Here is a 22,982-nt window from a genome sequence, read left to right as displayed (position 1 = left end):
GCTGTGTGTATAACCCACTGCTTCTAATACGAAATTTTCTCCAAAACTGAATCTGGTTTTGGCAGAACGCGTCGGCACCTCCTTACTGTCACCAACTTTATGCCTATAACCTCCTGCTATATAACATATTCACCCTCTTAAATCAAACATGAACATCACTCGACGTCATTATACCATGGATTATTAGCGTGTGCGCTAATGGGGTCAATAGCAGAGCTCTATGCGCTTATATTCGAGGATGTGCTTATAAATTATCGCAGTTATTTTCGAGCCCCATCGAGTAACTGGATGTCCCTGTGACGAGTGATGACTCACTATATAGCTAGCTGCGTTGGATTTATGGTTGGAAAGAGAACGAGTTAGGCAAGCAGGCAATTCTAACTACATCTGTATCATGTTGTATTCTCAATTTACAACATTTATAAATTCATATTTTAAAACAGGAACTGTAACACAAAGGGTCAAAGTCCGCCTCATCTAAGTTTCATATTCTCTCAGCATGATCAGACAAGCCTTTGGGTACATGCAGTGTGCCCAAAGAATCCTCACTAATTTCATTCGCATAATTGGAAAGTGCTTAAATTTGAGTGCACTTAAAATCAAAATCCGTTTGTATCGAGTAAAGCTAGGCTAATAATCCAGTTTCTATGGTAATCATTCACAATACCCTATAATGATCATTTTGAATTGCCCCTATAATGATCATTTTGAATTGCAGATCATTATAATTGTTTACAGACCCTACATTATGCTTTTGTATACCGTTTAACATTTTTGTCTTGCCTTTTGACCTCGATCTGCACCTTAATTTCTTGTCTTGCCTTTTTGACCTCTGCATCTTATTAATTATGTAACAGCAGTAACAGCTAGAGCCTTTGGTATTTTTGATAGTTCATTTTCCTGCTTGAACAGCTTGCTATACCCATTGCAGCAAACCAGTACATTAAAATGGGTATAACCTCTAGCTGCAGAAGGCTGGTCAAATGTTGTAATTAACCTCTTGATTGACTGAGGTCATTTGGGTGCGATAGTTTAATTCATTTCTGTTGTGATTTTTATACCCTAACCCTTAAAGTTAATGAAGCTAGCTAGTGGTGGCGCAAAAACACATGCAAGCCATTGCAAGGGCGCGATGGAAAACTCAGTTTTCTCATGAACATGTCATGCATAACTATGTTGTACTGTAGGATAATGGTATACAAGGGTGGTTTGTTCTGAAGCATGGTGCTAAATGTCGTTGAGCTGATGTGTGCTATTCACTACTACAATACTCAAACCTGTCTGGATGTAGTGTACTTACTGTCGCCTTGGTATTTAATGGATTTATCAGCTTCTGTATAGTTCCTATTCGTATATATCGGGTAACTGTAATTGTCTGTGTGCATACATGTATGGTATAGAGTTCAATAAAACGTATGAGTGTAGACATAGGTTTGTAGTCTACATATGAGGAGTTCTATGAAGTACTGTAGAGTAGTTGAGCTAGTCTGCAAGCTACAGTTGCTGACTATTTGCTCTTTGCCATATTTCGTGTCTGCAAGATCTGACGGTGCTGCTCCGCAAGATAAAACCACTCAACCAAGACGTAGCTATTATGCCCTTGTTGTCGCTGATACTCTGCTAGTTAATGATGACCCCTTCTCTTCTTTAGTGGGCATATTTGACTTCCCAGCAAGATTCTCTAAAGCAATAAACACTGATGATGGATCACTAGTTGATGATGATAGACTACAGAACAACTCTCTGAGTGACAATTGTACCGATCCAAATGACAAAGGATCGTATGAGAGCAGTTGCCAGTTAGTGTTAGCTGAATGTGGCAAGAAGTCTGAGCTAATCGACTACCTAGCATTCGTTGTGTGTGATCTACCATATATGGAGGTACGTACATATACCATTATTATAGACTGTAAGCTGTAAGTGTTATACAATCATTTGCTCCTTTCACCAGCCTGTGGCATATGCTTTGATGACTATATGGCTGATGTACCTCATCGCTCTTCTAGCAACCACGGTATAAGGCTTTCTGTTTGTCCAGTGTTACAATAGTTTTACTTGCTAAGTCTTGTGGTTTTACAGCTTTGTGGTTGTGCATTGTATTTTGTGATCGTGCATCTATAAATCTTTCAGGTTGACAATCATTTTGTCCCTCCGCTCAACTTCTTGGCAGAGAAGATGAAACTCTCCCCTAGTATCGCTGGCATTACTCTTTTAGCATTAGGGAATGGTAATACCCATTACACTTTATCATCCCCTTGAGCAATCATTATGCTTTTGCATGCAGGTGCTCCAGATATTTTTGTTGCGTTTTCTGGAATCGCTCAAGATGATACAGCCTTAGTACTCGGGTAATAACCTGTGTATGAACATTGAATGTCTTTGCATCCATGTATATAATACACATCTACCTCATAATAATGTGTGTACGCATCTACAATGTATCACTTGTAACATTTGCAGATCAATGAGTGGTGGAGGATTGTTTGTTACTACCGTTGTTCTGGGAACTGTTGTCATGGTAGCTAACCTCACACTATACAAAATTGGTGCGTACAGATTAGATCTACATTATACCAGAATGTGCTTAAACAAAATTAATGTAATGTGCTTAATATTATTGTTTAAATTTCAGATAAGTTGGATTTTATGCGTGACCTCATTGCCTACCTTCTAGTAGTAGTAATCATTGTAGCTGTGGCTTATGATGGAATTGTAAGTCAGACTTCTTCTTCTACTGTTTTGTGTTTTTATAAATTCAACATTCAGGTCTACTTGCTGGAGGCTTGTCTGTTTCCAGTGCTGTATTTTGTCTACTTAGTATTTGTAATCACAGTTAGTTACATTAGGGTGAGTTTGTTTCTGTAGCCATTCACATAACTGTACATACATAGATAATTATAATCACTACATGCAAACATTTATTTCTGGTTTACACCATAGGCCTGCATTAAAAAAAGGAACCAGCCAGAGAAGAAGGATCTATTGGATGAAATAATGTACTATGATGAGGAGAGTGCTAGTAAGAGTATCTCGCTCTCCAACTCTGTTGCTATGAAACGTGAGTGCGCATGAAGGCCTGTATGTAGCCAGGAGTATACGCTGATAAAGCATGTACCGTGACCATTTATGCCCACGAATTTAATATCACATGCATGCATGCTGCAAAAAGGCTGCTATTCCACGAAAACCTTCTATCGATCATTCTGTCTGTGCAAATTTATACATCCGCTATACAGTAATTTATACACAAGGAAGCGAGAGGACTACCATACTTATTCGATTTAAAGCGACCCCCCCAATTATGCGACACCTACGATCTTTTCCAATTTTCTGACATCTAAAAGTAGCGACTGCTGCGTTGATAATTATTTTTTTATGTCACGTCCTAAATAGAGGTCAAACCACAGCCTCGATTCCAGGCCGCAAAGAAACAATGTAATTTAAGCGGTCTATAATCGAGGATAGTAGAGTAACCTCCAATTAGATGCGACACCAGGACTTCAACCTCCAAAAGAAACGACCTCTGGCTTCATAATTATTTAAGCAAGTGTCGCCTTAAATCGAATAAGTACGGTATATGGGCTTAATTTTATGACGTATCAATTTCCCTTTGCAACAGCTTAACTGGGTTTAATAGCATGAGTAAATAGCATGCATGTGCACATTCCAGTGCACTAATAGTACATCAATAATACATCATACGATTAAGTGTAATCATCATACTCATATTAATTATTAATAAGCCTTTCTCAGCAGCAATTTTCTTGTACAATATTATCACCTAATACATTTCTCTTGTCCTTACATACTTGATATTGCATGTAACACTCTAAAGCTTCTCATAATAATGCTAGCCAGGCTGCTTTTACGTTAAGTTGAAAAGAGACGTGGTTAGGAGATTATCTCTTTTCAGGGGAATTCCAAGGAAAAGTATCGTAAAGGTATGTGTATATACGCATGCATGCCCATTGAGTACACTCCGTCCCTCGTGTCATAATGAAAGAAAGGAGAAGGAGTTGCCAATATGGTTAGTATGAGTTTAACCTTAGGCTGCGATGAAGCGTACATGTATGCACTGCATTGTGTGAAACAAGAACTCATGTCCACGCTGCATGTTGAACCCCATAAGGTAACCACTACAAAAACGTCCCTTCTTTCACCAAGAGTTTGACAGCCTAGACTTGTGCTCATTGGAATGACGCCTTAATTCTTGTTTCAGACAACGCAGTGCATAGTCCAGTGCTTTGTCAGACTCTAAGTTTTAACTCACCAATTGCCAAGTCGCCATGCCTAGCTAGCTTTTGTCATGAGGTAGCTATGGCACTAAATTACTTTTTGTGAGTGCGGGAACTTTTACGTAGTGAATACCTAATGGCTATTTAGTTTTACTACAGCCACTGGAATTCGCTCAAAAATGCCAGATACAATCTTTAACAGGCCAATATTATTTTCAACCTAGAGAAATTGATGATAGTGCGTGCATTTGTACTTGTACTTGGCCCATGCAGATTTTCATTATTGTTGTCTCTAAGCTAATAGCCTTATTATTCTCTTATATACTGACATGTACAGTACATTGAGCCACACAAAGTACTGTATATTCTACAAAAATTAAAACTGCAAAAAATGCTCTGGCACAATAGGTTCAACGTCATTATCCTGCACTCGAAATATTTAAACGGATAGTTTGTACAAAAATGTTCATGCTATACGGTTACACAATTTGACCACATATATTTACCCTATGTGCAGTGCATGACATCATCACATACCGTCTAACTAGAGCGTTGATCACTTCGCAAAAATATCTACATGTAATACTTGACACACGATCCTTACCAAAACGCGATAGTTAGATCGCAAATTAAAATTTTCTGCTGATTTGGCTCATTCGCAAAGAAAACATTCTATAGTAATACGGTAGTATACAAACCATAAACAATTATTTACATACTAGTATGATTCAGGGTTCAAAGCATTTATGTTTCCCCTGAGTCAGAAATGCTTTCACTTTCCGACCGACCCTCTTTCTTCTTCCTCCTTTTGTCTCGAATTTTCTTGATGGTGCCTATTCCAGTACCAGCTCCTCCGCCCACAGCACCGCCAATAACTAGCCCTAACACGAGCCCAAAACCTGCCGCCACTCCGAAGGTTGGAATTCCAATTGCCAAAGCACCGATCAAAGCACCAGTTGTACCACCAATAGCAACACCAGCCATTCCAACAGCACTTCCAGCTAAAATTGCAACGTGGTCTTTTGTCACAACTAATGACGTGGGTGAACTGTTTTCACCGTCTTTTTCTGGCACAAATCTGTCTTCGTTTGCTTTTTGTAGCGCTAGCTTGGCATGTTCATTCTTCACAGCAGCAAGCAATACAATCCAAAGAAATGACAACCAAAACTGGCGTCCAGGAAGATGTTTTCTGCTGGGGTGGCCTGCGGCAGCTACTTGAATTTGCTTGACTATCACTTCATCCACACCTGCATGTCTAAGAGCATCTTGGACCTTTTCCTTCCACATATCAATCTGTTGTGCGAAAGCAGCTTCTACGTTCTTCCCGTCAATTTTGAATCGCTCTTCTAACATATTCGCATATGTGAGAACAATCACACTCTTGTCCCACACATCACCTGTGAAAGCTTTGGTAATTTGGTTTAGGGACGAGTTCTCGCCCTTCAGATTTACCTCACGAGTATCCATCAATGATATACAATACAATACCAGATCTACTTCACTGCATTTCTCTCTTAATTTCTTCCTGTACTCTTCTTCGTTGCCTAAATAATCCTCAAATCCAGGGCTATCCCACGCCGTGACTGTTACACCATTTTTCTCAAATTTATGACAAGAAACGATTTTGGTACCGGCTGTACTTCTATCACTGCAGCTGTTGAAGACTTTTGTGTCTGTCAAGGCATTCAAAAGGGTGGACTTTCCTGCTCCAGACCTCCCCACTGCTAGAAAGCTAAATTTATTACAATCCTCCCTTGAGGCGCTCAATCTCAAAATTCAGAAGAGAGAGTTCCAGGTTATTATCAGGCTCCTCCAATTCCTTTGTGGAAGAATCATTTTGTGTGGCCATTTTTACGCATTCAGTTCAGACTGTTGTAGATAGTTTAGTTTGATATAATTATTACCTGCATGGATGGCCATACATGGTGTATTTAAATTTAGACTTCAGAATATAAATAGCTTTTATTCCCTATCATGTATATAATTATAATGAGCGCACTCTCAGAAACCGTAATTATGACCATATACAATAAATGGAGTGTATTTAAATTTAGACCTCAGAATATAAATAGCTTTTATTCCCTGAGCACTCACAGAAACCACATCAATTAATTATGTGTACAATCATTATACTATAATTATTGTTTACATTGTCAATTATAATTAAAGGTATTATACGTATGTATGTATTCGACTGTTGAGCACAAGTATATCATTTCTTAGCCTTTCAAAGGTTCATTCATCATCTCCTCAGGTCGTAAAATTCCAGCTCTGGCTGCGAGATGCAGCACGAGAGAATCAAGGAACGACTCACGACCAGTGAGAAAGCCTGCCAACTCTCCCACTATCTCACCTGCTGGTATGCCCAACGATTTACCGATATCAGCACCCTTCTCTGAAAAAACCAGCTTGTGCTTGCTAATTAGTTGACCGAAAATATCCCCATCATGCTCATACTCACTTTCGTTCATCTGAATGCGATGCAAATTGAGCTTGATCAGTGCAAGTTGTGCTTGTGGTTTAGTCACTCCTAATGCCTTCAGCCAAACTCTACTCAGCCAGTGGCTTTCACCTGCAACAGAAGCCGAATCAGGGAGCAATGGTTTATTTTTGTGGCCAGCTGGGATTATAATCATTTTTTTTAACTATATCGTTAGGAACCTCAACAGTAGTGCGCAGCCGCTCACGAATCAGTGCCTCCCAACTTTGAAGCTGTTTATCGAAGTACTTCTGTTGTTTTTCTGGGTCGTCATATGCCTTCAACTTAGCAAGTTCAACAACATCGTTAGCAAATGTCAGTAGAAACACTGTGTTCTTCCACATATCATGTCCGAATGTTTCATTTAGCAATTTAATGGCTTTCATATCAGGACCACCTTCTGGAACTCGAGTTTCAGACATTCGCATGCAGTACACAACCAAATCAGCATCGGCACACTTTTGCTTCATATCAGCCAAATACTTAGCTTCATTCTTCGTGCCATCTTGCAAACCAGGCGAATCAAACACATTGACGGTAATATCACCTTCTCTTGTTGTGTGTGCAGTAACTTCACATGTTTCGGGATCCAATGAGTCTCCTTGCTTGGCTACTTCTCTGCCGACAATACCGTTGACCAAAGTTGATTTTCCAACCCCAGTCTTTCCTGTGACCAGAATATTGATATTCTTGCTCTTACTCTCCCACTCTTCAATTCTTGCTTTCACATATGGGATGAGCTTCAGGCCAATGGCTAACTGCAGTCCTGCTGATCCAGATGCAACTATGTGTACAGCCATTTCTTGTTTGGTCAATGTATTACCTAGATGTCTACTGGGCAGGCTTAGTTTTATAGATCCACACCTATAACAATTACGTGAATGTATAATTATATTGAATTATATTGAAGTACTGAAGTACTGTATAGGATGTGCTCATAACTGTTGAATTTTTTTGTACAAACATAAAATTAATGCATAACTGCTAAATCTAATGCTATATATAATTATATATATATATATATATATATATAGATCTACCAATGCACTTCAGCTCACATAGATTTCTATAATATAAGACATGGAACTCACATCACTATATACACACTACGTGTGCGTATCTATATAGCGAACATCTTTAAGTTCTATCCCTGCTTACAGAAACAATACGAGCAGAAGTGCTACACACAGTGACATCATGCTAATGCTGTAACTAAGAGCAAATGCACTCGATCCACAAGTTGGCAGCAAATTCGGCTCGATTTCTGTTGTCCAATAGTCTCCAAAATCTTCAGCGAAAACTTCGTTGTATTGCCCAGCTTTTCCAGAATTGGTTTCACATACAGAGTCACTTGCATTGCATACTTTTTCTGCTGAAATGTAGTCGCTTCCATACACATTGTAGCAATACGATGTACCAAAGCTGTTGGGATCATTGTTTATGAGGATCATAGATCGGTTCGTAATGAAATTCAAAGTAGCATTGTTATAAGCGGTCAATCCTCTGACTCGTAGCTTCCAAAATCGCAATAGAGCACTGCTATTCGTATCAACTAACCATTCGTTCCAACTTTCTAGGGAATTGTTATCCGATGGTATTCTGATTCGCTTATTGCAAACATCTATTTCGCCAGTTCCAGTCAAATCGATGATCACGTCATTTCCATTCAAATCAAATGCCATGGAGTTGACAGTATATTCTAATTGTGAAATTGGAGCATAGAAAGTTATACTAGTTGAAGCAACGTCAACATTTTCAAGAATCTGATCATTCTCCACTCCAACATGACCTAGAGGTCTTGACAAAGATCGACCACAGTTAGCTTCGCCATAAGCTGAGATACACACATTAAAGAAGGTTTCGATAGGACAATCAATCTCAACATCTGCATCATTGGGAGAGCGACCTAGAAATTGATCTCGAACAGCACCGCCAAAAAAAAAAGGGATGCATGTGTTATTTGCCAGCAGCCCAAGTACTTGCCTTAGTGTTGTCGTAGGATTGTTTATTAGGGGGACTTCTGTCATGTCTAAGAAATCATTGACATTGTTTGTTGCGATGTTTGATTGATAAAATTTTACCCGTGGATTCAAATCGTTCAGCATGCCAGGTAAAGTCAGGTTGCTTCTTAATATCTCTATGGCATCGGAACAGGCAGTTTCTGTCATACTAGCTTGTCTCTTGAATACATGCTCTTCATACTTCTCTTTGTTTAGGTGTATCTTTATTCTTGCAGCATGTGCCAGACCAGAAACAAAAGACAACCACACTATCAGGATTGTTGCCTTCATTATTGCTAACTTAACTATAGCTGTTTGTGTTAAAATAATGAAAGGTCATATCTGATGATGGCTATCACTAGATCTATATGTGAATACCATTATACATTGTATGTAACAGCGTATTCACAATGTGAGTACACTGTGGCATTTGCCATTACAAAAAAAAAGGTGACTCACATTGGCATTTGCCATTACAAACAATTAACCATGTCACATGGTTGTTTGTAATGCAAATGCCACAGTGTACTCACATTGTGAATTGTGCAGCGTATACATAATTATGGTATGATTTTTTATTACCTCGTGTGCGCACGCAGCAGCAGGGGTAGAGTGATTGGTGTGTGGACACAAAAATGGGCTGTTTGGCGAACTACACACTTTTAGACTGCTGTAACTGCTAATGAGGCAGTAGTTGAATAGGCTAATTATAGTTGAAAGTTGTAGGCGATCTTTGAAGGCGACAAAAACACTGTTTTCTAATCAATCTATAATCGTTGCTTTATAGATTCACGATCATTCTCCATACTGATAATGTTATAATAAGGTCATTACGGTTATTGTACGTTATTTTGTGCTGTGTGCGTGCAATGAAGCTCAATGTACAGGGTGAATGCTCTATGAGCATCTTGTTGTTAATACCACTCCCTCTGTACTATAATTATCCAGTATTATAGGATCTACTGTGTTTGACTTCTTTAATCCATGCCTGACTCTGCGGTTGTATCTATATGTAGAGTGTTTTTCATACGTACACTGCTTTTAACGTTATACCCACAACATTTTATTTGTACAGCTATTTCAACTGTGAAAGAGACGTGTACAGAAGATGAATCACTCATAGAGTTGCCAAGGGAACCTGAGGAACCCAAAAATTGCTATTTAGCAGGCCTCAGCTGGGTATGTGTAATTGTATACGTGATGGATGGGTGTAGTTAGGCTTATATTTATTCACTATAGCCGAAAAAGTCAAACTTCATTGTTAAGATAATCTGGTTCATTCAGCTGCCATTTTCTCTTCTGCGTTGGATAACCGTACCTCCTTTCTCCCATGTAAGTGCAATAACAAGCTGAATAACATGCATGCACATGTGATTCAAAGAATTTTAAGCAGGTGCAGCATATTCATTATAATAGGCATTGTCTCTAAGCACAATATACGTACAATATATGGCATGCATGGCATTGTGTCTTGAGGAATTGCACAATAGCTATGCGTACCACAACTCTAATCAACTATAGGATGGAAGGTGGTGTGTTGTGCACTACATCCTCGCTTCATTCTCCCCCCTGCCTTTGTCCATGCTTGTTCTCATAGCTGTGAAAGGATGGAAAGGATTCACCATCTATGTCAATGTCATTCCACTGCCTGTAATTCTCATACTAGCAGGTATGTTTTCGACATATTATTTATAGCACTGGAATCATGCATATATATATCAGTGTGCGTGCGTGTTGAGACCCAATACTTGCATTTGAACAGTACACATTTTCATGGTGACTGTTTCTAAGGATTGAGGTGTTAGAAGAACCATGCACAGGGTGCGTGACGTGCCAGCCATGTATTGCATGAAACCATAGAACAGAAGACTAACTATAGTTAGACGTCCCAGACTGCATCAGCCATGCCATGCACGTAAATTTTGTAATTATAATAATTATAAGCCGACACATTATTATACTTAGCTGTCTTATCATCTAATTTCCCTACCAACAGCGACAGTGTTTTCTTTGTTTCTGTTCTGTGTGTTGAGACCCAAAAGACCTCCACATTGGTGTGTGCAGATACTGTTGGTGCCCGTGACCTTTGCTTCTGCAATTGTCTGGCTTAACATCATTGCAAATGAAGTTGTCAGCATTCTTCGTGCTTTTGGACTACTTCTTCATATAGACACAGGTGCTCAAGAAGTTACCGCTGTGCTGATGTGCTAACTTTTTTGTGGAGCGCAAGCTCATTACATTTTCACATTTGCACATTCAGTTTTGTAAGGTCTATGCATGGTGTTATAGGTGGTACAGTATGTCCACTGCATGTGTATTCTTAGATTATAATGAAGCCAAGAAATTAGTAATAATTATGCTTTTAGAGTCAGATCTTGGTTTCTAAGTCCCATTGTGTTGTGTTCCTTTATGCAGGAATCTTGGGTTTGACTGTGCTGGCCGTTGGCAACTCTGTGGCCGACTGGGTGGCAAACACTGTTGTTGCAAAATCTGACAAACCACAGATGGCGTTTGCTTCATGTTTTGGTGCCCCTCTTATGGGTCATGTGGTTGGCCTCAGCTTTGCCATTATTGTTAGTCCACGTAATTTTGAATGCGATATTATTTACACTATAATATTATATGTACACGCATAATAGTCCCAGTACATTGAGTATGCTTTAAATTTGATGTCATCCTGTACAAAGTTATCTGAGTTAGTGGTATCCTTCTATATACCAAGCATATATAGTGTTAACATTGTCAATGCACTAACTTGTGCAGGTGAAGATTGTGTTCTACCAGTATGGGGAGCCATTTAAATTTGACATAGCCAACTCAGCTTTTTCTGCTGTCAAACTGTCTTGGGTGTTCCTGGTTGTGTCACTCATCATGACTGCTCTGGTATTCCTCATATTCAAATTCTCACCAAAAAAGTTTGTTACAATTAATTATGTGATGTACAAAAAATTAATAATTATGTGATGCAATCTGAGAAGAGGGACGAGAATCTTTGAAGGGCGTTTTCTCAATAATGCAATTTCTTAGTTGTAGAATGAGGTATAATGATGTGCACTCTCAGCATAGTATTGCGTAGGAATTTCTGCATGCTCTATCAACAAGTATTTAACGACCGAAGTGGTATCTTTTCTCAGATTGCATAACATTTATTACGGTACATCATCTATATACCGGAGTCCATAATAATTATAATAATAAAAGGCTTACTGACTATTGGGTTTTGCTTGAAATTGTTATTATAATTTTCTTGTTAACTCTGTCCCCCATTCCAGGATATATGGTGTAGTGTTGCTGCTTTTTTACCTTCTGTTTGCTGTATTCGCTGTTCTTGAGGAGACAAATATTTTACCAGTACCTTTCTAGAGCTATATGTTGTATACTAATTAAGGGCATATAACAGAGATAAAGTAATATTATTATGTGATTATCACGGAATTAATCAGTTTTTATTTATTCCGTTGTTTCTGGTTAACAAAAATAATTTTATTATTGCAATAGAGGTGGGCCAAAGAAAGCATAATTGTAGATAGTGCAGAGGCCATTATTTTTACAACAAGCAGCATTCACACCCGTATGCCTAGCCTCCTTCACCGGCCTTCCACTTCCCTAAGTGAAGTGGGAACTGCGGCCTGGGATCGAGGCTACCGTATGCCTTGATCTTCATTATAATACTGTAACTAATATATATGCCGGTCACCCAATATAAAGCTATACCATGCAGCAAATAAATTAATGCTAAAATGTTTATAATGTGGCGTGTATTATTAATTTTGCTGCATGCAGGCAGAATCCAGAGTCGCAGAGAAACTCAAAGAGTGGGTAATGATCGATCATGATTGTTGTTAAAAAGGATCGATGAAGTCCAAGTAGTATGGCTGTATCTATGGACAAGTTTTTCTACGCATTCTTCTGAAAAGGCTGCAATGGCATTCCAAGTAGCGTATATACCCCATTTGCGCATGCGCACCGAGGCATAAATTATATGTGCATGCTGTGAACAAAAGGGTATAATTATATATAATACATGCATGCAGCCATAATTAAGTGCTACACTGATAAGTATACATTAGAACTAGCTCTATAATTTACATCTATATAGGTACAGGAGTCAAGGAAGGGTGTTGTGCGCTATTCTTAAAATTTATTATGCTAAGTATATACATATACAAATAAAATAATACCAGTAAAATGTGTTAGTCCTCCTCAGAAACAACGTACACACTGCTTTTCCTCATAGTGTTGTACAAGCCTTCTCCAAGTTAGATCATACGTCAGCAACTTCTTGTTTCCTGCATGTATATACGCAATTCATTGTGGACCACAGATCATATAACTATACAGGAATGAGGAGGAGCCAATTAATTTGATCCCATGCATGCATGACCAATGAAAAAAATACCAATTAAATATTATCATGAGTGCATGCACTCCTGATATTATGAAGGCCATAATTTATGCCAGGTGCCCCAAAAAAGCTTGCAAAGGCTACCTCAGATCCTTCCACGGATATACAGTAAAATTTTGCTAATCTTGATCTCTGAATTATAGGGTCACCTTGAGCTCAATATACCGGTTTCGTTTGGCATGGATAAGATTGCTAGCTTGACCATTACTCCACAAAATTTTCCCTGAAATGCGGCTACCTCGATTGCTATATATTCCGTATACTGGTCAGTTCTGATCGTCCCAAACCAGTACTTTTATACGTATAATACGACTGGATATGACATTTTGGGTGTGGTTTGGCAAATGAAAATCAAATAGAGAGCATAATGATTCATAAATTATCAAGCCATTGGATTAGAATTAGCCGCGGCCACTTTTCTGAATTGAAGCTGTATACAAACTGAAAGGTTGACTGGATTATTAATAACAAGAACTGTATCCATGCATGCAATAATAATTATGTCTGCATGCTGCATGTATACACATGGGTATAATTATATGATGTGATAAATTATAAGCTTACCCACTATGATGAGTCCATACTTGCAGCGTGTGATACCCACACAGATCTGGTGTTTGTCCGTAATAAACCCCAGGTTCTCCCTCCTCCATCCTAAATCAAATGTCTTCTCTCCACGGCCACCTACTTTAGTTTTAGTGGTAGGCAGCTTCTTGAGCGGTTGAGATCGAACGGTAGAAAGTAGAACTATTCCAAACTCACTTCCTACATGGAGAGTGATATAATTATATAGTTCCATTTCACATAGATTTACCTTGAGCATCCGTAATTGTTTTCACAACCACTTTATCTATTTTAAGCAGTTGCAGCTGTTTCTTTATCTCCTCCTTCTGGGCAGAGTAAGGAGTAATGGCAGCTATCTCCTCCGGCTGTATACCATACTTGGAGATGAGCTCTTCAGCTTTTGCAGCCTACAAAATCACAAAAATAAAATGTATATATAGGACATGAACTAGAGAACAGAGCTTAATGTACGTCCTATATCAGATTAGATACGTACCATAAGATCAGTGGTTTGTGTCCAACAAATTTTGGATCTAAATACGCTACTTGATAGAGCTCTTCACATAATTATCGGCTTTCATTTTTTTTTGAAATTTCTAGCACACATTAATTAACCCGCGGCTACCTACATACACGCCTCGAGTTAACGATGGCAAGCGCAGCTAAGCCTAAATATTAGTAGGTGTTGCATGTGGGTTCTCATTTCCCCATGGTATCTCTCTGTTACTCCCTCACAATTATCTTCGCCTCTGCGGTATTCCTCTTGGACTCAACGCCGACCCTGGCAGACCCCCTGTGCCCAGTGTGATTCTCCTCTTCTATCCCCACTACATCACACAGCATCATCGGAGTGTCCCTGCCTTGAGGCCAGAACGCAGCCAAATTCTCCAACTTCTGAGCGTGCTTTATGGCCACGGATTCGTCTGTTTTTAGTCTACCATCATAGAATTCATTGGATGGGAACTCGCAGAGTGCCTCGTGCTGTTAGCAGAAAATATAAATGAAGCACTTGTCGCACAAAATTAACTCACCATTCGGTATTGAGTTTCCAACATGTGAAGTCCCACATTCTGGGAAATTACAAATCTTTCAAACAATGATCTACTCATTCCCATATTCATAGCATATGTATTTCGGAGCACAGGTTGCAGCTGCTTGTGATCTCCAATTAGAATAACCTTCCTTGCTCTTCGAATTGCCACCATGCACTCAGGCTCTGTTGCCATGGCACACTCATCTATGATGCAATACTCAGGAGAAACACTGCTAGTTATGCGATAACTTCCAGCCTCGTTACACGTGCACAAAACAATGTCAACATTGTTCTTTAAAACTTTTATCGAGGTATCTGTTACTAGCTTCCTATATTTGTTCCTTTTGGAAAAACTCGGAATAAGGCCTTTAATTTTGAGCTGCTCACATTTTTGATCCAATTCCTTGATTTTTGGATTCTCTTGACGAATTAGGTGGTGTAAGGCATAATTTTTAAACTTTTCTTTGCACTCTCCGTCCACTTTGATAGGGTTAAACACAAGTGGATTATACTTTGGACCCAGGAAATCCTTGCTCTCAATTGCGTTACTGTACACACGTACAATTTTCAAACCCGAGGCATTCACTTCCTTAGATGACGTTAAAATGTCTATAAGTTACATAAGCGCATTAATATACAACATAATTATTAATATACAATGAGCCTCACCTAACACAACATTAACTGATTGTTGTGAGGGGCCGCAGTACATTACACAAGGGTTGAGGTTGTCCTTGTTTTCAGCTGAGTGTTGTCTAAGCTCTCTCTTGAGCTTTACAGCAAGAGCATATGCTATGTGAGCACCTGTCATGCTCTTCCCAGTGCCTAAACACATGAATACAGAGCAATCAACGTTTCACTCAGATATGGTATATCAAAAGAAAGCGCACATACCAGGTGGGCCTTGAATCATGACAAAGTCCCGCTCACTATGACAGGCTAGCTGCACAGCTCCGAGTTGGTGGCAGTTTAGTAGTTTTGCTTCGGACTTTTCTGATGACCAAATTGAATTTGCTACTCTCGCTTCACAACTAGTCAACATTTTCTCATTCTCTAGATCTGGAACTTTTCCTGTACTCAAAAGAATACTTAACTGCTATATGTAAATTAGACGCTTACCTGGAAGTTCAGAATGAATTTTTCCAGTCGCTATTGCGGAGGAGAGAATCTCTCTGTGAGACGATCTCAGCTTACACAAACTTTTATACATACGCCTAAAAATTGGAAAGTTTAGAATAGGTATACTGGAACCTAGAGCAATTGGCACTAACCTGAATGGGAGAGTGAGTGGTATGAGCTGAACCTCGTTAGACATCCTTTTCAGCGACTTTAAAATGAGTGGACTAATGAAGTTTGCTTTCTCTCCTACAAACTTAAGGTACACTGACTGACAATCCTCAGCAACGGAATGAACCACCATGTGGAACACACCTCTCACACCTTCGTCATTCTCAAAGCAGCGTACACACATCAAGTCACCGACATTGATGTTGAAGAAGTCTTGTGAAAAAGTAGCGAAACTTTCACTCAGCTTCATACACACACAGTATAACATAGGATCATCCTCGAGCCCACCTGTTGGTAGCTTGTAGAATACATGACCTGTTGAGTCAACGATTTGCTTTAACTCTGGCCATTCGAGCTTTACATCTGTGATGATGAGCAGCTCTGTGTCAAGAATGCTTGCAGTGGCAGCCTCAGCCAACAAAGCTCGCTCCCAGTAGTGAAAGTACTGTTCAATGGAAGCATGGCCTCGTTCAGGAGGTTTAGTTTGCGAAGTGTCGGTGAAGCAATCTGCAGGGTTGCTGTTGTGCTGAATGCACACTCGTAGGTTGGGTCCCACCTCAAGCAGTTGCACTGCAGGGGAGATAATCTGGGTGTTACTGTTAAAGCAGCCTGTTAGCTGTACTCTGAGGACTTCACAGCTTTGCAGGGGGCGACACAGCTTGTACACCCATAGGGGGGAATGGCTAATGTTTGGGAACTTGTACTGGGGCATGGTTGGAGATCTAGATGAGGGGAGAAGTCTTTCTACAGATTCTGGATCAATGGCATCTGAAGAACAAGCATGCTTCTGCAACTGTTTCCAATCATGTACATTTATGCTCTGTGTGAATGGGCAGATGGAAGCGTAGAGTAATTGCTGTTTCAAGTTTGTATCGTTTGTAAGTGGCTCATTCTCTCCCGTGAACATGCTAATTTGGAGTTGGCTGTTAGCAGAGGTACGTTGACCCATAAGGAAGCGGTTAGCAAGAAAGCTGTGAGGACTTCCTTCAGCAGATGCAATTTTTACTTTCCAGGAGCAGTTTTGTTCTTCATCCAGAGTTTCCTCATCTTCTGGCTCAGGAGAGGAATCTCTTCGAGAAATGGTTATGGCATTGAGGTACTTCAACGGAACACCTCTTATAAACCGGTTTGCTGCTTTCATTGTGACATCATGAAATGTCCAAGTGAGTTCACCCGCCTCAGCATTCTTAACAAAACAGGTGTAATTACGGCTGGATTGCTGGAGTTTTAGTGCTATATCGAGACTTTGTCTGTCTTTTTCATACTTGTCAGCTTCTCTAAGTTTCTCTCCAACATCTCGGCTTATTTCTTGAAGCTCTTCGAGGCTATGGCTATCTTCTTCTTTATTTAGTGCAGCAAGTAACATTCTCTGTACGACCAGATCAATGTAGCGTCGAATTGGAGAGGTAAAATGAGTGTAGTGGTCACATTTGAGGGAGTTGTGGGAATATTTGTCTGGAGGATCACCGTTAACTGCAACACAATATGAAGCGCGATTGCGGATTACGTTGAAGAGTGCATGGGCCACAGCCACTTGTGGTTGGAGATGCTCAAATAAAACTTGATGCAAAGCAGTTTTCACGTTTCCTTCTTCCAAAGCGGCCTTCATTTCTCTGAGTGTTTCGTGTAGTATCTCCACACTTCGATAAGTATCTTGGTCTACGACATGCTGTTGAAGATCCAGAGACACAGACATATGATGGCCATATGTTGCTACTAGTTTGTCCAAATCTTCTTGATTCGGAGGAGACTGGCATCGGTGAATCACCGGAAAATTATCATCAAAAAGTTTTGTAGCAACCATTTTATTCGCCCATATCATAAGTTCTTCGACTAAAACATGAGCCTCAGGGTTTGAGATTTCATCAAGTTCATCAACGGAAATATGTTTGGCTGCATTATTAAGTCTCTTTTGTCTCAAGTAACAAGTAACAGCCCATAATACAGCTAGTTTTTTGTGTAAAGAATCACTCTTGTCAGCATTAAAAAGAGATGTCTGTGCTTCTGCATATGTTAGCTCATACTTGGATGTGACACGACTCTTCACAATTTCAACATTGTCAAAGCCATGCACTTCGTAATTTTTTGGAGAAAGTAAAACTTTAGCAACGACTGAAAAAGAGTCTCTTGGCTGGCTATCAGGAAGTATGCTGGCTGCTTCTACTATTTGCTGTGGTAACATGTGACTGACGCACTCAGCAGTGGAGCTGTAAACAGAACAACCTCTCGCCCTAGCCACTCGATCGTCTTCAGAATCCTTCGGGACAAACATTTGAACATCTGTGATGTGAACACCAATTTCAAATTTCCTGAAGCCCTTTCTAACACATGATAGAGCATCGTCGTGATCTTTGGATCCCTTAGGGTCTATAGTTATCACATTGTTGAATTCACGGCATTTGGGAGACAAAGGACAATTACTCCTCACTATTTCACAATGCAAATGGTTGTCTGGCATTGGGATATTATGTACTAACCTGAGGAGGAGGTCACCAGTGAAAACAGAATTTCCACAAGGAAGAGCACCCGTAACTATTCCTAATGGGTAAGGAAAACGTTTGCGCCACCTGAGATACGTCACGAGGAACACCATGTTAACGGCACATTCTTTTGGAATAAAATTGCACGCTTTAGGTCGGTTGCCGATGCTGTTTGGGTCAAAGCAAACTACCCCATATGAAGAAATGTCTCTTGTAAGGTTCGGCATATTGTTTAAAACAGGAATGGTTTTGTTGAACGGGTAGAATCGATTCATACTGTTTTCTTGAACACGACAGAGAAAAGTGTGCCCAAAGTACTTCTTATTTAACTCTCGAGCAGTCTCAATATCAACAATTATCTTTTTTGAGATCTTATCAACTCTGACCTTTTGACCACTAAAATGGCATCGTCGTTCTTCAGCTAAGCTGATGGTAAGGCCTGAAATAGCTGGGTCATCTGACAAAATCTTCCCCTTACGATGAGACAGAAGCTCAAGTTCACCAGTTGCAACTTGTTGCTCGTCAGTGTCAGAATCATCTGAATCATACCAATGTCTAGTACCAATGATATTCTCCGGGTTTTCAACAAGCTTTTTGGCCATTTGCTCATTTTTTTGTGAAAGAAAGAGCTTGCGATAGCCCTCATTGCTGCTGTCATTTGTACATGTGGTAGTGTTTTCAAGAGAGAAAACAAATGCATGAAGCTCCTCAATCACGTAAGATAGTCGTTCCACTGTGCCCTGAGGTAGATGAAAGGACTGGCAGGCGAGGCATCGCTTAATCAGCTCAGACCAGCAATTGATCGAAAAGTATGAGCTCATTTTGATAAGTTGGAATGGGTTCCCCACAACAACAATCAGAGATCGAGATCTCGTTATGACTGTGTTGAAGACGTATTCATTGCAGATGCTCCGCACAGTGTTAAGTGGTTTACTCTCCTTGTCAGTTGGCTCGTGAGTACTCAAAAACACAGCATCAAACTCGCTACCTGCATAGGAAAGAATCATTAATTACCAGACCCGCTACAATGTGTGTCTACAGTTAAATCGTTCAAGTGATGACTAACTAAATAAGAGATGATAAATCAATATACTCACTATAGTATCACATACAGTGATAGAAATACACCAATAGTATAGACCTTGGATTGCGTACGTCAAGGAGAACTGAATAGAGCACGGCAAATCTTGGGTGTGCTGCAACTTGGCAGAGCACAACAAATCTTGGGTGTGCTGCAACTTGGCAAACTCCGAGCGTAAACAGTTGACCTAAATTTTACATGTATATCCATGAAATATTAGTACCTACAATAATACAACATCGTTACCTGTGCATCCGATCCAGCCATTAATGCTACAGAAGGTGTCCGTTTTAAATCATTTTCAGGCCATGTTGTAATAAACTCCAGGGCTTTACTGACCAGCAGTTTTGCTTCTTGTTCATTCACATATCTGGATACCCCTACCTCTTTTTGTTGGAGAGAGGAGCACTGAAATACGATGGGGTATGAGGCCAGGGGATGGGTCTGGATTGTGCTGCGACTCTGAAGGGTGCAATCATAGAACAAAGTGGATGCTAGCATGAGGATGGAGGGGTGGCTTCGATAGTTTGTAAGGAGGGAGTATCGGGATTGATTCAAGCTTTTTGGCATTCGTTGTTCATAGAGCTTCAGTAGTCTCTCAATAAGGGATTCACCAAGGCCATTCTTTCTGGCTACATCACTCAGCACCAAGACATTGGGACCAACCTTATGAGAAGACAAACCTGAATAAAAGTGCATACTACTACCAGGAGTGCATGCACTCCTGCTACAACTGATACTAGCTTACCTGCTTGTTGTCACCAGCAATGATGAGACAGGTTTGTGGTCCTGCCATTAATAAAGCTCCCAGTGCCTCAGGTTCCCTGGATTGTGCACCCTCATCAATTATAATATGGGAGAAGTACAAACTTCCCTGAAGGTCTTGTCGCTCAATGAGTTTTAGGGCTGTTGTAAAAGTTGTCACCAGAATAGTATAGCAAGAAAATTCAGAGCGGATTAGATTAGGTGCTGATGCACTACAAAAAAACCTGTGCTTTTTTGATGCTTCTGAATTATTTGGGTATAATCGAAGAACTTTATCAGCAAATTCTGGCTCAGAGGCAAGTTTCTTGCTAATAGTATCAGCTCCTCTGTTATGATGTGTGCAGATGAGGATTCTGCCACCAGCCGTTCCTAGTGCTAAAGCAGCTACCAGTAAAAGATGTGTCTTGCCAGTGCCAAAAGGACCAAGCAGAAGAAATGGGGAGCCTAGTCCACCCTTGAAAATCTTCCTCAACACTATTGGCTGATATTCACTATCAATTTGGATGGATTCAAATTCAGGGATATACAGATCATTTAGAACAGGCGAAGGTAGAGGTGCCGTGAGTCTTTTTATCAGCTGAGGTTGTGCATACTCAATGGCACAGTGCAGTCGCTGGAATTTCCAGTGAGCGTACTCAAAGTGAACGTTAGCTTTTATAGGCAATTGCAGTGGTAGTTGACCTGCCTTAATTCTCACAACCAAAGTATTGTCTGCTTTACTCTCAACGTTACCGGAAATGTGGCTTGCACTAGCAGCACCATATACAGTAATATCTGCTCTGCATGGTACTGGTTTCTGGAAAGCATAATCCATGCTCGTGCTGCTCATGCCCACGACATGAACTTCTTTTGTTTGAAGTTCTCCATGTTTAGGATCATTGTCAATGGTCAGGTCACCATCACACCTGTGGTGGTCATGTCAAATTGTGCATACCAAGAATTAACCAATGACCAGAATTGGGGTAAGTGTAAATGATAATCATTAGACTATTGTCTATTTCTTATAACTGTACATTTCTTGTAATTAGATTTCTTACTCTGCAACCATCTTCCTGGCATGCTCCAGATTATCAAGATAGATAAGTTTGTGGAACTTCTCTTTGTAGTTGTCACATGAAAGCTGTCTACACCCGGCTGTATCCATCATAGAGGCTGAATTATCACATGGGTAGGAAAAGCTCTTGCAAACGTCCATAGACACCTGTAATAAGTAGTTGAACTTCACATTAACTGTCATTTGGTGTACAGGGTAACAAACTTTTTCCAGCTTTCTGTAAATTTCTCCACTCAATTTGGACCATTTCCAGTATTCAAGCTCTTCTTGACTGTGAGCAAATGAACAATCAGTTTTTTTGCATTTACCCCCTTCCTTACAGGCACGTGTTTTGTGGCCTGACTCTACGGGAATAGTTACCAACTCCATTGCTTCTCTCCTCATGACCACAGTGACACGGTCTTCGCCGGCATGGCTACTGTCAGTGCATGTTAGCCAAGTCAGCCACACAGCTCTCGAATTAGCAGACAGGCATTGCTTGCAAACTTCCGATGATATAGTGGGCTTAAGCACTCCCAGCTGTTTCATGAGGTCTTCGTGTTCTGTGAAATGTATCATGACGTATTGCTGAGAGCCGTAAACACAAGTAATAATTATAACTTACTTTGTCTTAAGAAATAAGTCGCATTCCAGCAATCGAGCTCAATTTCTGAGTGTGCTTTAGTACAACTATCTCCATTTCTGCATGTGCCTCGAGACATTTGTTGTTTACACATCTTGGGACCTCCAGTCTTGGTCCCAGTTGGACTCTGTCTAACTCTGACAAGCTTAACATTCTTCACATCAATTACTACAACAGTTGTCCGTGGTTGTTTGTGAGCTTGCGCATCAAAGCAACAATATTTTACTAACCAAATGGCGTATGGATTTTTGTCTAAACAATTTGCACAAACTATGTTCTCCCATGGTAATACCACTCTAGTACCTGAGGCCATAGCCATGGGTACGGGTACATATAATATTATCGTGAATGAGGTTAAGGAGAGTGTTCAAAGCCAAATGGAATCTATAATGTAGAATGAGCAATGAGCAATAAACAACAACTATAGATCTACATTAACTCACTCATAGGAAGTATAACGAAAAAGTTGAGGGTAAGAGCTGCAGGTTACTGGAGCTGAATGAGCCAGACAGAACTCGGCAGGTCACACAGACAGTAAATTAGACACTCACACACACAGAATTATCTAACTGTTATGTTATGATATGCCAGCTCCACAGTTTCTATTAATAGTCCCAAATCCCTAAATCCGCAATCATGTGATGTTGTTATGCCATTATAGGTATGCGTGCAATGAGTAACCGAGTAAACCAATGTGTTTGATGTTGCAACATTTTAAATGTGACATCAAGCACATTGGTTACAGTGTTCTTGGAATGGATCCTAAAGTGTAAACAGTATTCATACATACAGTGAGTTGAGTGTTCTTGGAATGGATCCATGCAGAGTATAAACAGTAGATCATATTCATGCAGACCAATAATACCTGATCAATGAATAAAGCACTATCTTGATACACAGAAAGCATAAATATTATAATTACCAATGATCTTGGTCCTGGGGGGGGGGGGGTAGGGAGCCTGAGGGTCACTGGCATA

General features: G+C 40.0%; 5 protein-coding genes across 5 annotated transcripts; 1 reads left to right on the top strand and 4 right to left on the bottom strand.

Annotated features, from left to right (window-relative positions):
- Positions 1–584: 584 nt before the first annotated feature.
- Positions 585–12,352, top strand: LOC135350919 (mitochondrial sodium/calcium exchanger protein-like). The gene is made up of 15 exons (XM_064549784.1): positions 585–1,881; positions 1,952–2,014; positions 2,131–2,227; positions 2,285–2,348; positions 2,461–2,546; positions 2,633–2,712; positions 2,767–2,847; positions 2,941–3,058; positions 9,790–9,893; positions 9,954–10,046; positions 10,236–10,383; positions 10,711–10,890; positions 11,130–11,287; positions 11,478–11,629; positions 11,987–12,352. The coding sequence occupies exons 1-15, from the start codon at positions 1,447–1,449 to the stop codon at positions 12,075–12,077; spliced, it is 1,950 nt and encodes a 649-aa protein (XP_064405854.1). The 5' UTR covers positions 585–1,446; the 3' UTR covers positions 12,078–12,352.
- On the bottom strand, positions 4,888–5,849 carry LOC135350927 (uncharacterized). Its single transcript, XM_064549792.1, has one exon. It carries the CDS (start codon positions 5,700–5,702, stop codon positions 4,980–4,982), a length of 723 nt encoding a protein of 240 aa, XP_064405862.1. The 5' UTR covers positions 5,703–5,849; the 3' UTR covers positions 4,888–4,979.
- LOC135350929 (uncharacterized) lies at positions 6,296–7,554 on the bottom strand. Its single transcript, XM_064549793.1, has one exon. The coding sequence runs from the start codon at positions 7,512–7,514 to the stop codon at positions 6,840–6,842; it is 675 nt and encodes a 224-aa protein (XP_064405863.1). The 5' UTR covers positions 7,515–7,554; the 3' UTR covers positions 6,296–6,839.
- On the bottom strand, positions 7,645–9,071 carry LOC135350925 (uncharacterized). Its single transcript, XM_064549790.1, has one exon. The coding sequence runs from the start codon at positions 9,003–9,005 to the stop codon at positions 7,869–7,871; it is 1,137 nt and encodes a 378-aa protein (XP_064405860.1). The 5' UTR covers positions 9,006–9,071; the 3' UTR covers positions 7,645–7,868.
- Positions 12,353–12,706: 354 nt separating the features above from the next.
- Positions 12,707–22,946, bottom strand: LOC135350912 (3'-5' exoribonuclease HELZ2-like). Its single transcript, XM_064549773.1, has 16 exons — positions 22,449–22,946; positions 21,988–22,389; positions 21,588–21,925; positions 21,367–21,530; positions 20,313–21,234; positions 19,811–20,230; positions 19,625–19,751; positions 15,988–19,471; positions 15,836–15,930; positions 15,611–15,787; positions 15,386–15,541; positions 14,715–15,325; positions 14,419–14,664; positions 13,934–14,090; positions 13,684–13,884; positions 12,707–13,003 (listed from the first exon to the last, which is right to left on the bottom strand). The coding sequence occupies exons 2-16, from the start codon at positions 22,322–22,324 to the stop codon at positions 12,918–12,920; spliced, it is 7,521 nt and encodes a 2,506-aa protein (XP_064405843.1). The 5' UTR covers positions 22,325–22,389; positions 22,449–22,946; the 3' UTR covers positions 12,707–12,917.
- Between the last annotated feature and the right edge of the window lie 36 nt (positions 22,947–22,982).

Source organism: Halichondria panicea, chromosome 17 (assembly GCF_963675165.1).
Source record: "Halichondria panicea chromosome 17, odHalPani1.1, whole genome shotgun sequence".
Classification (NCBI taxonomy): Eukaryota; Metazoa; Porifera; class Demospongiae; order Suberitida; family Halichondriidae; genus Halichondria; species Halichondria panicea.
The sequence above is the reverse complement of the archived record's forward strand: the minus strand, read 5'-3'. Positions and strand labels throughout refer to the sequence as shown.

Coding starts and splice junctions, on each gene's coding strand:
- LOC135350919 (XM_064549784.1), top strand. CDS start 1,447: ATGAGGAGTTCTATGAAGTACTGTAGAGTAGTTGAGCTAGTCTGCAAG. Junction 10,384..10,710: donor TGTAATTCTCATACTAGCAG/GTATGTTTTCGA, acceptor CCCTACCAACAG/CGACAGTGTTTTCTTTGTTT. Junction 10,891..11,129: donor ACTTCTTCATATAGACACAG/GTGCTCAAGAAG, acceptor TCCTTTATGCAG/GAATCTTGGGTTTGACTGTG.
- LOC135350927 (XM_064549792.1), bottom strand. CDS start 5,702: ATGGATACTCGTGAGGTAAATCTGAAGGGCGAGAACTCGTCCCTAAAC.
- LOC135350929 (XM_064549793.1), bottom strand. CDS start 7,514: ATGGCTGTACACATAGTTGCATCTGGATCAGCAGGACTGCAGTTAGCC.
- LOC135350925 (XM_064549790.1), bottom strand. CDS start 9,005: ATGAAGGCAACAATCCTGATAGTGTGGTTGTCTTTTGTTTCTGGTCTG.
- LOC135350912 (XM_064549773.1), bottom strand. CDS start 22,324: ATGGCTATGGCCTCAGGTACTAGAGTGGTATTACCATGGGAGAACATA. Junction 15,931..15,987: donor CCACTCACTCTCCCATTCAG/GTTAGTGCCAAT, acceptor TCCAATTTTTAG/GCGTATGTATAAAAGTTTGT. Junction 15,542..15,610: donor CATGATTCAAGGCCCACCTG/GTATGTGCGCTT, acceptor TCATGTGTTTAG/GCACTGGGAAGAGCATGACA.